Source organism: Labeo rohita, unplaced genomic scaffold (genome assembly GCF_022985175.1).
Source record: "Labeo rohita strain BAU-BD-2019 unplaced genomic scaffold, IGBB_LRoh.1.0 scaffold_75, whole genome shotgun sequence".
NCBI classification, from domain to species: Eukaryota; Metazoa; Chordata; class Actinopteri; order Cypriniformes; family Cyprinidae; genus Labeo; species Labeo rohita.
In genome coordinates, this window is record NW_026129689.1 from 101867 (window position 1) to 116213 (window position 14347).

At 37.5% G+C, this 14347-nt stretch overlaps 1 protein-coding gene across 1 annotated transcript; it reads left to right on the top strand.

Annotated features, from left to right (window-relative positions):
* Positions 1–3137: 3137 nt before the first annotated feature.
* LOC127161834 (gastrula zinc finger protein XlCGF57.1) lies at positions 3138–13350 on the top strand. The gene is made up of 3 exons (XM_051104587.1): positions 3138–3208; positions 4123–4323; positions 11143–13350. The coding sequence occupies exons 2-3, from the start codon at positions 4149–4151 to the stop codon at positions 12405–12407; spliced, it is 1440 nt and encodes a 479-aa protein (XP_050960544.1). The 5' UTR covers positions 3138–3208; positions 4123–4148; the 3' UTR covers positions 12408–13350.
* Positions 13351–14347: the final 997 nt, after the last annotated feature.

The following is a 14347-nucleotide window of genomic DNA, read 5'->3' on the forward strand; positions in this document are numbered from 1 at the left end:
ACTGATGTGTGCTGGATCACAAATCAATGTCTGTCTTTATTGCCCTCTTCCCATTCTTTCTGCCATAATGGTGTTTTTGTTTTCCTGAATAATACTCTTCCACTCAACTTTTCCATGCATTACTCTCAAGCTTCATTCTTGTGTTTAGCTTGATCTGTGTTTAATCGCCATTAGTGCTGTGGTGGAATCTGATCATATGTCATTTCTTTCAGGTCTTAGTTCCTCCATCCACACAAGGACTCACAAAATTGCTATAGATCTGTAGTGAGAACTGCCATGTCATCTGGACACAGAATCAGTGATTAATACATGATTGTGGGACACTGTTTCCTAATGCTGCTGTCCTGCCTGATGAAAAAACAGCATATGCTGGTAGGTCTGTTTTGATGCTGGTTTAAGCTGGTCCTTTGCTGGTTTATGGTGGTCCTTGACCAGAAACATGACCAGCAAAAACCAGCATCAAAACAGACCTACCAGCATATGCTGTTTTTTTTCACCGGGGCTACTGAGAGTGTTCACAGAGCTGTCAGTATGTCATCTGTAAAATAAGAGTCTGTGGTTTTTATTGGCAGTCAGGTTGAGGTGCATTACTGCCGTCTGCTGGACTTTGGCTTTGATGTAAAAAAGAGGTTATTCAGAACGGTTATAGATTGTGTGCAGACAGACAGGTTTTCTTTCTTCGATGCCCTCTCCAGTTCTTAACGTTTTTTAGAGTGCATGTTTTACGTTTTCCACTTTTTCCATTTTCCACACAGTGTATACATAATCCTGTCCTCTGTTTTCCTATTCATCTTAAACAACTGTTTTTTAAACTCGTGTGCCCTGTTCTCAGACTTGTTAAAAGAGTTTCCTCCTGCCGTCTCAGATCACTGTCCTTTTTAACTATCACTTTCTCTGAATTCTGTATAAACGTCTTCCTTTCTCCTCCTGATCGCATGTATCCTGCCACATTCTGTTGACATTGTCTTTAATTATGACTTTAATTTCTGATTTGCTGGGATTTGTATATCTATGTTCTGTTGCTAACTTATCCACTTTTTAATTTCCCTCGATACCCGCATGTGTTGGAACCCACATAAACTGTGTATAATCTAAAAATGAGCTGATTTATTGGATCCGGTCTTTACATATCGATGTTCCACTCTGAACACTTGAGGACACGGGATCTGAGACGACAGAAAACACACTCAAATGATCAGATCAGATTTGTTTCAAAGAACAAACTCAAAGGTTGGCTTATTTCAAAATAATTCTAAATATAAAATATAATTATTACAACTATGACATTTGTGATTTTCTCAGTCGTGAATAAAATATCTTGATCTTCATATTACAAAGGACTGGAAAGAACCGTTCAATATCTTAGACTTACTAAGAATATGTTGTTACAAATTAAGCTTGTGGTTGCACTAAGATGTGAACATTTTGGAAATCTAAGTAATTCTTGCCAGTCATCAAAGGAGAAGTCCACTTTCAGAACAAAGATTGACATGTAATGTAGTCACCCCCTTGTCATCCAAGATGTTCATGTCTTTCTGTCTTCAGTCGTAAAGAAATTATGTTTTTTGAGGAAAACATTTCAGGATTTTTCTCCATATAATGGACTGATATGGTGCCCCGATTTTGAACTTCCAAAATACAGTTTAAATGCGGCTTCAAATGATCACAAATGCGGTTGTAAACGATCCCAGCCGAGGAAGAAGGGTCTTATCTAGCGAAACTAAAAATAATACAATTGATATACTTTTTAACGTCAAACGCTCGTCTTGTCTTACTCTGTCTGGTCTGTTTTTGTTCTGGTTCATGTCAGTTAGTGTATGTGGAAAAACTCCCATCTCATGTTCTCCCTCAACTTCAAAATCATCCTATATCACTGTTTTACCTTTTTTGTTAAGGGTGTTTGATCTTCTTTGCATGTTCACTTTGTAAACACTGTGTCTGTTCTTCTGCAGCGATGTAGGATGATTTTGAAATGATTTTTGAAGTTGAGGGAGAAAATACGATTGGAGTTTTTCGACATACACTAACTGTCTTGAACCAGAATACACAGAGTTCAGGGAGAGTAAGACAAGACGAGCGTTTGACATTAGAAAGTATATAAATTGTATTATTTTTATGAAAATAACCGATCGTTTGACTAGATAAGACCCTTCTTCCTCAGCTGGGATCGTTTACAACCGCATTTGTGATCGCTTGAAGCCGCTTTTAAGCTGTGGGTGATGGACACAGGGCCGATGATTGTATGACAACCCTGAGCTATCACTGGATAAGACTTGAGGAAGATCCATTTCATCCTGTTTACACGGATCAAGGTAAATGTTTGTTGGAACAGTCAGCTTCATCTGAGCTCCTCTTGTCTGGATTGTGTTGTTCTCATATCACAGAGATTGGGGTGTAGACATACAGAAACATCGTCCTCGCTGGTGAGGAATCAATTTTGGGAACCCTTGACGTGTTGATTTAGTTTTGTCTTTAAGTTGCAGACTGATGTGTCCTCATTACAGACCTCTGAACACATCTTAAAGATGCCCTTTAGAAATGCCAGGTCTTTCACCAACAAGACTTTTTACTTAATTAACGATTTTATTTCTTCTCTCCAGTCGTACCTTGTTTTTGTGACTGAGACATGTTAAATTGAGGAAATAGGCGTTCTTTCTATCAGATATTTATAAAACAAAAATTCACATCACCCTGTTGAAAAAGTTTCAAATTAAATTAAAATTAAATAATCTAACCTTTAATTATTATTTTTCATAAATCTTAAGTATTGATGTTTTGATCAGTTTGTCCATATGTATAAAAAATTCTGCAAGAATTAATATATTATTAATATATAGTTTATATCATCATCTTAATTTTTCCAAATATATGTATTTATTTTCTAACAAAGGCCCATAAATAAATGTAATGCACACAAAGACCTCCTTGGTAAATTTATTTAAAATTGGACAGGGAAAGATGACTTTTATTTTCAGTTTCATTACTTTTTTAACATGATAAAGTTTCTAATAGAAAATTAAAAATGACTGACCTTTTGTTCTCATGGAAACACGTGATCAGGCCAGTGCTGCTTCTTCAAGGAAGTTTCTTATTCTCTCCATCTGAAGTGTTTGTTTTAGCATGTGAACGGGACTTTTATTTTGGCGGGCGGCGTGACGTCATAAGGCCGCGCCGCGCTCTGCATGAGCTGCGACTCTGCTGAAGAAAGGTTTGTGTTTTTAATCGTTTAAAAAAATATAACCCGTTCAAAACGTTTTACAGAGAATTTACAAATAAATTATACATTCACGTAACGTTATAATGTAGCCGATGACATCGATGAACGTAGTTATTGTGAGTAAAGTGAGTAAATAAAAATAATGAACGTGTTTGTGAGTAAACAACATAAAAGGTGCGTCTCATTTTCATACAGTGAAAACTACAGTTAGTTTACATTCTTAATTGATGTAGCTTAAAATGCTTTATTGATTTAAATAAATTAAAAACTGCCACATTTGAAAAAATACACAATAATAACAATAATCTCTTTCCAGCCAATAAAATAAGTTTGAGCAGTGTTAATATAATAAATGTTGTTCTTCTGAACTTTCATTTATTAAGGAGTCAAGAAAAGTCTTGTACATAAACACTGATAATGATCAGAGATGTTTCTGTGAGGCTGAAGGCGTAGCTTTAATTTCATCATAAATCCTTTAAAAGAACCTTTCTAATGATTGATAATCAAAGCATGTTAACAGATATCCCTGTTTTATTATTGTTTTTATTTTTTTAATACGTTTTCTGGGAAATAAATATTGGTTTGTAATTATTATATTGTTATATTTGATCTTAAATACTCTTATTTCAGGTTTTTATAATGTAAATAGTATTACATTGTAAAATTTCTTATTTTAATATATATATTTTTATAATAATATAAAAGCACAAGATGTTGGGCTAAATCGTGCAGCCCCTACAGAGAAACACAACAAACCTGCTGTTTGTTTTTTCACCTACTGGTTTTAAAAATCACATTTTAACTAATTAGTTTTTCCTCGTGCATTAACTCTCAGTCTGACTGTCTCCCTTACTCCTGACTGACACACATTTAATAACTGGTCATTATTCTCGTCTTCAACACAGAAAAACTCCTGCTGAAGCGACTAAAGATGGCGTTCATTAAAGTGGAGAGTGAAGACATGAGGATTGAAGAAGCTTTCACAGTTGTTCATGAAGATACTGAGGAACAACAAACAGAGATGGTGTTTATTAAAGTGGAGAGTGAAGACGTGAGGATTGAGGAAACATTCAGTCTCAAACAGGAAGATACTGAGGAACAAACAGGTTGGTTTTCATTCTCAAAGTCTTCAGTCATTCTGTGTCATGAAACACTTTATCTCTTATTTGTCTCATAACATGGTTGGAAATGGCCAAACCAAACAACTGTTTTGTGTCAAATTAAGCAATATCCACGTCTGAATTAAAACGAATGAAATTAATTCATTTCTATCACTTAATTATGCAAGATTCCTTTTTTTTGCTATAATTGAATCTTGTAAACATTACTTTCTTTCCACGCAAACTGATTAAAACACATTTACTCCTGGAAATAAGGAAATAAAACGGAAAAAAATCTTTTTTTTTTTTTCTTTTTTTTTGATGCACATGGAAGCTGACAATATTCAGTATTAGAAATTCTTTATAAAAACTGTCTGTAATGAGTGCTTGAAGTGGTCCGGTACGTGATTAGAAATAACACTATATAAATCACATCATCAGGAGGCGTCTCTCGTCTCCACAAATCACGTGAATGAACACAAGTGGGTTGTCACCGTCTACTTGGCGTACTATTTGTACACAGACATTGACATTGGTGTATGCGTATGCGTCTGAATGCAAAGAGAACAGGCATAGGTGGATGAACAGCACTGTCATGACATGTAAATTCTCCGCTGTAATGCGTTATCTTATATCGTGTGTCATTTCACCTGGTAGAGCAACCGCCTGCACCAAAACTTGCATCTGTGTTGTCGCACCAAGGAAATGAGCACCTCTCACCCATGTCTCTGAATGTCAACAATGAGGAAAGACACAAGTGATGCTTCTCCACACATGATACCGCAATTATATTTTATGTATATTACAGCACAGTAGGGATGTGACGAGATCTCGTGGGCATATCCTCACAAAATATTTAGCAGTGTTTACATTAGAGCTGCACGATTAATCTTTAAAATGTCGAGTTCTTGATTCAAACACCCACACAAACTTATTCCTAAATGACAACGATTTAGTTATGTCTATTACGACTGTTTTACATCGCGAGTGTCAGTGGAGCGTGAGAAGCACGTTTTTCAACCACATTATCATCATTATTTCTGTGTTACAGACATTTAAATAATAGAAGTACTGGGATAAAAGTGTATAGATTGGGTATAAACACTTGTTGTCTACAGCAGCGATCAAAACGAAAGTATCTTAACACATGTGTGTATTGTAACGCTGATCCTCTTCCGCCAGGAGGTGCGACAACTGCCCGTTTAAAAAAGTGTGTCATTGAATCATTCATTCGGATTTCAAGTCAAACAAGCGAGACACTGACCATTGAATGTTTTTTTTTGTTTGTTTTGTTTTGTTTAAATGAATATACGTGTTTTAAAAGACTTAAGCAATAAAAAGTTTGTCAGAACCACTAGTAAATTACGTTATTTTGTTTAGTTTTCTAATCTTTTTTTCTCCAGAACCGTGTTAATTTATTAAAAACAACTGGGATTCTCAATTCATCCAGCTCTTGTTTGTTGCTTTTTTACTGCATATAATTCATTAAAATTAATATTAAATTTTATAAAGTTCAAAATGCACCTACATTTTTTTGCATTTTGTCTTTTTCAGTTCAATAAAAGACTATTTTCCTTACACATTTAATCATTGAGGATTTCATAAAAAATGTTTAAAAATCTCGTCTCGTTCTTGTGAACCCAGTCTCGTGTCTCGTCTCGTCTCATGGGATAAGTGTCTCGTCACACCTCTACGGCACAGTGATTAGATTGAACAAGCTCTTTCTCATGAGTAAATGCAGAGGAGTGCTCCGAACCAGATGATGCTGAATCATGTCATATGTCAATCATGACATCGCTTCAACTTTGCTTTTCAAAGCAGAAGTATGAAATTGCTCTGAAAGATGCAAAAATATCCCATTTCCAGTTACTGATAAACTTTGAATCCTATTAGTGGTTTTACTGTTGTACACATCTGTTCACACCTCAGAAATGTATTGTGGGGTTTCATGACCCTTCAATGTACTTCTTGAGCCACTCCTTTGTTGCCTTGGCAGGATGTTTTGGGTCATTGTCCTGCTGGTAGACTCACCCATGTCCCCTCCAAACACAGCAAAGAGCTCAGTTTTGGTCTCATCTGACCACAGCACTTTCTCCCAAGCCTTCTCTGAATCATTTAGATGTTCATTGTCAGACTTCAGACAGCTCTTAAGCAGGGGGACCTTTGTGGCCACTGCACAATATAAATCCATTACAACATAATGTGTTACCAATGGTTTGTTTGGTGACTGTGTTCCCAACTGCCTTGAGATCATTAACAAGCTCCTCCTGTGTAGTTCTGGGCTGGTCCCTCATCTTTCTCATGATCATCTTTACCTAATGAGGTGAGCTCCAGACCTGGGGCGATAGGTGGTTTGTATTCTTTCCAATTTCCAATAATCACACAAACAGCCTCTTCTTGCTGATTGTCTTGTAGCCCGTTCCAGTCTTGTGCAGGTCTACAGTCTTGTCTGTGACGTCCTTTGATTGCTCTTTGGTCCCATAAGGGTGGAAATCAGCAGAGGATCAAATCATTTTAAAACATATAAAACATCACAAAATGTAGCAAATACCAGAAATACCTCATGTGTAATTGCACTCCGGCCTGCACCAGTAACATTGCTACAGCTCGTACAGATAGTGAAGAATTTACGCAAATGTTTGGGCTAAAGCAGGAGAGCCCAATCCTGATCCCGGAGACCTGTCTTTCTACAGAGTACAGTGTCAGTCTGATCCAGTGCTGGATTAATGGTGTTGGATTTGAGCACTGTTTGAGAGCCTGGATCAGGACAACTTAATATAACATCTCATTATGTGGATCTCAAGGCTGAAGCCCTCAAATGTTTCCCCGCAAACTCGCTGGACAGGACATGTTTAGTTAAGATTGGGACCTGCGGCTCATCGTCTATTTATATTTCTTGGGGGTCCCACAAGGATCGATTCTTGGTCCAAATTTGTATTATTTTTTCCATTGTTGATGTTGCCCCTGGGGTTCATTTTTAAGAAACCGGTAGTTATCTGTCATTTTTATGCTGGTGTCCTTCAGTTGTATCTTTAAGAGTGTGATGACTGATCATCTTTCTTCCATTTGACAATTAGTTTGACTGAAGTCAAAGTGTGGTTGGCTAAAAACTTACTTCAACTCTGTGAGGATAAAACCAAACTCATTTTTTTTTTTGAAAGAGTCGGAATGACAACAGAAAATGGTTTATAGTTGTGGCTCACAGTCCAGTAACATTGTCTTGTGAGGAATTTGGGAGCAGGTTTTGACCTGGAAATGCCACTTTCCTGCAGAGTTTAGCTCCAACCCTGATTAAAATGAACTTTCTAGTAGTCCTGAATCCCTTCATTAACTGGTTTAAGTGTGTTTGATAATGTTGGAAGACATTAAACACTGTATTCAATTAGTGCTGGGTGGTGAACCAGTTCATCTAGTGTATCAGTTTGAATTACGCAAACAATATGTATTTTTCAAATACTGTCATACTGATACAGTTCTTTTTAATGTCCACAATTATGTAAAGTTTATTGAGAGGAGAGCTCTGCTGCATACCCAGGGCTGTACTAACTTTTTTTTGCGTATGGCACTGGTGCTACAGAGGTTGAAAGGGTTGTAGCACAGGCCACACCGTTGTAGAACAAGAATAAAACATTACCATCTCTGAAAACAAGAATTAGTGCAGTTCATCACTTAAATAGGACATTTACATTCTAAGATTATTGCTATATAAAAACCTTAAAACAGTCTAACAATATTTCTATTGTAGTAGCACTTTTTCACTATAATATACAAAACAGTATTAAGAATAAATATAATAATCATTTAAAACAATTATATTATTGTATTTTACATAAAAATTGCAGGGTAGCCTGTTAACATAAGGGACCTTTAACTATAAATCATTAGAAATGTGTTAGGTTTTATTATAAACTATTAAATGATAAGAAATTCTGTCAGTAATCTTTACATTTTTGACAGGAAATCTTATGCATCCAATTTGTTCCCCACTATTTTTACTCGAAATAGGGTGTGTTAGGGAGCATTAGTGAGTACGTTATGTAAAGTCTGTTTCATATGTATTCATCACCAGAGGGCGCTCTCGCACAGAAACTCCACAAGTGAGACTCACAGAAGTAATAACTTATGACGTTCCAGGAAATGGGCTAAGCATCCAACTCTCTCTCTCTGTAGCTGAATAAAATGCAGAAAGTGACTTTTAATCTATTGAAACATCAATACAACAAACATATGATTGCGACAATCTATGTTTGTCTGTGTTCTTAAAACCATCTTGGGGATTTTTATAAGCTCAAAGGATATTGATAATGCAATGTTAATGACCATTCTAGCTGCCACATTATAGGCCAGTTGCAAAGGCTTGATAATACTTATTGGAAGACCCGCCAATAGTCCAATCTGGAGAGGACAAAAGCTTGGACAAGGGGTCGGGTTCCTTCTTTGATATGAAGCGTCTTATCCTTCTAATGTTGTATGGGGTAAATCTGCAATAAATCAGGCTGTAATAGTAATATGGTCCGTTTAACAGATAACAATTCCAACGTTTCTAGCTGTCCTGGAAACAGTTATGGTTGACGATCCTAGCTGTGTAGAGTAGTTGTAATGAAGTGCTGGGTTAGCTCAGACCACGAGCAGATCTGTCTTAGCAAGGTTGAGTTTAAAGTGAGAAAACGCACCCCTCCAAGACACCCTGAAGGACCTACCTGAGAGATATAACTTAAACCACTGGGGTGTGGTTCCTGAAATTCCCATGTTTATGAGGGTCGACAGGAGGATCTGGTGGTTAACTGTGTCAAAACTGTGTGATTTGGATACCTCTCCACCCCAAGACACCCTGAAGGACCTACCTGTGAGGTGAGACTCAAACCAGTGGAGTGCCGTTCCAGTGAAGCCCAGCGATGACCGGGAGGAGAGAGATGGGTCTGTAGCTCTCAGAAAGTCGGGTGTCTTGTGTCGTCTTTTTATCAGTGGGGTTACCTGAGCCTGCTTCAATTTAGTGGGGAAAATGCCTGTGAGAAGAGAAGAGCCTAATGGTTAGGGAGTCTGGCTTGCAACCTAAAGTTGCGGGTTTGAGTCCCAGGTCCAGCAGGGATTGAAGGTGGGGGAGTGAATAACCAGCACTCTCTATAATGACCACCATCAATACCACGACTGAGGTGAGCATCGATCCCCAACTGCTCCCTGAGCACCACAGCCATAGCAATATGGCCGCAACTGTGTGTGTTAGGGTTGCACTTGGATGGGTTAAATGCAGAACACAAATTCAAGTATGGCCACATGTCACGTCCTTTCCTTTCCTTTCCTTAGAGACATAAGTCCAAAGAGAAATGGCTTGCAGGAGGGGACTGGGCCTAGAGAGCAGGTGTGAGCAACTGGAAAATTGTCAGTAGTTTTATTTATATGTACCTGTGACTTCGAGCATCCGAAGGTCGAAGTAGAGAGTGTAAGTCGGCAGCAAACGCTCGTCATGTCCACTGACAAAAAACTTAATTTCATATTTGCTGGTATTTGGGACGTGTCCTAGAGACGGCAAAGAGTTGAGGACAAGAGGTTCTGAGATTACACGTTACACTTTCTTAGTGGGTACGGGATCTTGCATACGTGTCATTGGATTTGATCTTTTAATGTCTTTTGTAGGGATGCTCATTTTAACCGGTTAACCGTTAACCGACAGAAAGAATTTTGACCGATTAATACAAGAAATCAGTTAAATGGTTTAAAAGGTCTTTTTTTCAGTAATTCAGTAATCAAAACATTTTAAAACGTTTTCTGGATGGTTAAAATAAAATGAAATTGCATTTTTGAGAGAAAAAAAGATAACGTTAAGTCGCATTTTATTATACATTCAGAAAGACCTGGTGTCGACGCGAAATATTTACAATACACTATAAACATAGACTAGGCTATTTTAGTTCCCCTCACTCCACAAAAAATCCTTTCAATTTAACAGTATTTAGAAAAGAACAAGAATGAAAAGTATAAGAAGCTACAGGCGACAAGACAAAACTAAACTGAAAGTAACATTGGGTCTCATACGACACAAATCCAAATGTCTCCGTATTCAAGATGTATTTAAAATGCTAAAATATTATTTATTATGTAAACCTGGTTTTGTACTTCTCGCATTACAACACCCACATAAAAAACGTTTGGCATAATATCACGGCAGTACGTTGATAACGATTAAGCAGTGTGATTTTTATATGCTTATATGTTTATATGTTTGTGTGATTGTGTGTGCGCGTGCGGCGCCGGCGCAATCACTTGATTTTTTTCCTTCTAACAGGGGAAACGACTCTTTACAGATAATCGAAACTGTAAACGGTTCGCTGTTTGTAAAATAAAGAGAAATAGGATGCCGCTTTCAGCCGTCTTCCTTTCGCGCAGCACAAAAATGAACCAAAACTCTGCATACTAGCTACTTGTTGCACTTTTTTTTGTTTGTTTGTTTTATTAAGTAAAAATATTTATCTTATAGGCCCATTCATTCATTTTATATATATATATATATATATATATATAGCCTAGTTTTAGCTGCAGGTGATGTGACGTGTCCATGTAAATCCTCCTGTTCTGTTGTTTGCTGCTTTTTGCGCATGTAAAATAAATCCCGGAAAACAAGTGTTGGTATTTTAACGGGTCACAGACACTTATCCTTTCTAAAATAATTAAATTCTAATTTAAAATAATCTTGTCGGTTAACAGTTAATGATCAGTTAACGAGCGTCGGCTGTCGATTAGGAAAAATAACCGAAATGAACATCCCTAGTCTTTTGCTATGTGCTAATAAACTGGCGTTAACTTGTTTTTGTTTCTTTTTCACCCTAGACCTGATGGCGCTGAAAGAGGAGAGTCAAGAACGGAATGAAACGGAAGAGCGAAATCAGACTGAAAAATGTCAAGATGTCATGGCTGGGAAAAAATCTTGTAGTTTCCCACAGACTCGTAAAAGAGAAGCTAGAAAGCTTAAAGTCCAGATGAGAGTTCACATTGAAGAGAGACCTTTCACCTGCCAACTGTGTGGAAGCAGCTACAGTCAAAAACAAACCCTTAACAAACACTTGAAGCTCCACACTATTACCCGGAAACGTTCTACATGCAAACCGTGTGGGAGGAGTTACGTATCAAAAAAAAGTATTAAGTCTCACATGAAAGTTCACAATGCTGAAAATCTGTTCCCGTGCTTTCAGTGTGGAAAGAACTTCAGTCAGAAAGAAGGTCTTCATGGCCACATGAGGATTCACACTGTAGACGGCCCTTTCACCTGCAAACAGTGTGGAAAAAAAATCAGTCGGAGGCAAACCTTTGATGGCCACATGAGAATTCACACTGGAGAGAAGCCTTTCATATGCCCTCACTGCGGCAAGAGTTTCAGACTGAAAAATAAACTTAAAATCCACTTGAGACTTCACACTGGAGAGAATCTTCATTCCTGCACACTGTGTGGAAAGACTTTCACTGCAAACAGCCATCTGATGGCACACATGAGAGTCCACACTGGAGAAAAGTCTCACACCTGCAAACTGTGTGGGAAGGGTTTCATTGCAAACAGCCATCTGACGATACACATGAGAGTCCACACTGGAGAGAGGCCTCATACCTGTGAACGGTGTGACAAGACGTTCAAACATAAAAAAAGCCTTCACTATCACATGAGGATTCACTCGGGAGAGACATGTTTTACATGTCATGTGTGTGAAACGAGTTTCGCCGACATGATTCGCCTCAAGAATCATGTACAAAATCACATTGGGGAGAAGCCTCACATGTGCCATCACTGTGGAAAAAGTTTCACAAGCAAAGGAAACGTCAAGATTCACATGAGAGTTCACACCGGAGAGAAGCCTTTCACCTGCTCTCAGTGTGGGAAGAGCTTCACGGTTAAAGGAAACCTTACGCTGCACATGAGAGTTCACACCGGAGAGAAACCCTACAAGTGTGATCAGTGTGGAAAGAGCTTCAAAACGAAAGGGCACCTTGATATTCACATGCGAATCCACACTGGAGAGAAGCCGTACAAGTGTGATCAGTGTGACATGAGTTTCACATATTACATAAGCCTGAAACAGCATTTGCAAACTCATTCTGGATAGGGGATGTGCCGAACGAGGCTTTTACAGCAAACTGCGTTGATGCGTCGAAGCTTTTGATCTGCTGGTCAATAAACATTCTTACACAAAATGTGTCATCCAGATGTCTTTTTAATTGAGGTGTCATTGTAAGGTTTATTTGTGAATTTTAAAAGCATGTATGTCAATAGAAAGGCGGCGCATGTGAGTTTCCAAAATGTGTTGTACTTCGCACAAAACAATGACAAAGACTTTATCAAACTTTTGTCTTTTCACCTCCTATATGGAATGTTTAATATGCCAATAAATTAGACCAACGTAAACATTTTGTCTTCTTTATTATAGAACACAAACATGCACATTGTTAAAACTGCACAAATATTAGAAATTTTGGACAAAAGTTGTGGATAAATTAGAAGAGATTTTAAATATTATCTCTCTGTCTCCTTTATTATTACTGCTAGTGGACCTTTCCCAAAAGAAATCAAAACATTTATTTCTATTTCATCACTATTAGCAAAAAATAAAAAAATAATCAAAAACAATAATAATATTAAAGAGAGAAAGGACAGAACTCAAATTTCTATTACTCATTGGCAGTGATCTGTTAGCAGACACTCTTACACTTGAGAGGTTAACGTCCTCACTCAGGAGTAGAATGTCCACTTTTATTAAAAATATGGAGACCAATTCTGGACAGTTCCTGGACAGTTGAATCTGATATGAGAACTGCATATAACCAAATGTATGGAAAAGTAGGTGTTTTGACATGCATTTTCTCTGGCTCTGATTGATGTTTATCACAATCATATGTAGTCTTTTGACATGTACATGGTTTGTGTGTACATGTTTGTCTGTCTTTCCTTTTTGTTCTGTATACCATTTATATATGTAAATGTGTAGCAGTGTAAGCTATTCATGTAATATTTGTTTGCTATATGTTCTGTTTTTGGTAATAAAAAACACTAATAAATGAGCAAAATGCACAAATACAAATGCAATTATTTAATTATATATATCACCAATGTGAGCTGTTAACAACTGAGAAAGTTGTTTACAAGCAGCAAAAAAAGTTTGTGGTTGAAGAAGGACTTTATCTTTTTATCAAGGTGTTTTAATTTTCATTCAGACAAGAGCCATTCAATCACACATTTGTTTTTTTTTCAATAGTAGCATTTTAACAACGATACACTACGTCGTAAAAAAAAAACGAAAACGAAAACTCGAAACGTGTGTCGACACTAGGTATCGATCTACCCATCCCTAATTCTGGACAGAATTCCTCGTTTTCCGTCTGACGAAACGGTGTAGATTTTCAAGCAGACTGTCTACGGCAGAACAACGCATCAGTGACGCAGAAGATCAGGTCTCTGTACTGCAAAATACTGAAGACCATCTTCAGCAACAGGTAAAATTTCTGGGAGTTAGACTGTAAGATCAGGAAAATAAAAGACTTCTTGAATTCAAAGGATAAAGACAAAGTGTTAAATCGTGCGGGCTAAAGTCAAGGTAACGTACGATGAACGCAAAGTTAAGTTAAGTTCAAGATATTGCCAGAGAGACACATATGAAAAGATGAAAATACTACGAAGTGAAGCAACAGCTTAAAGCAGTGGTTTTTAACCAGGGCACCTCTGCCCTGCACATTTAGTCTGTCTCCTTTATCAGACACACACAGTTCAGGTCTTGCAGTCTCTAATGAGCTGATGAGTTGAATCAGGTGTGTCTGATGAAGGAAAACATACAAAATGTGCCTCTAGGACAGGTTTGAAAACCCCTGTCTTAAAGCAATGGACAGCCGATATGGAACAGTTGTCCTGTAGAGCTGCGAGTCACTCACGCAGGACGAGACCGAACATTTGAGACCCAGAAAATTTCATCCGCAACCTAAAGGACACAGGCTGTTAATACTCCAGTCAGGAAGGCAGAATACAGAAGAAAAGAAACTCTCACACAATGAAATA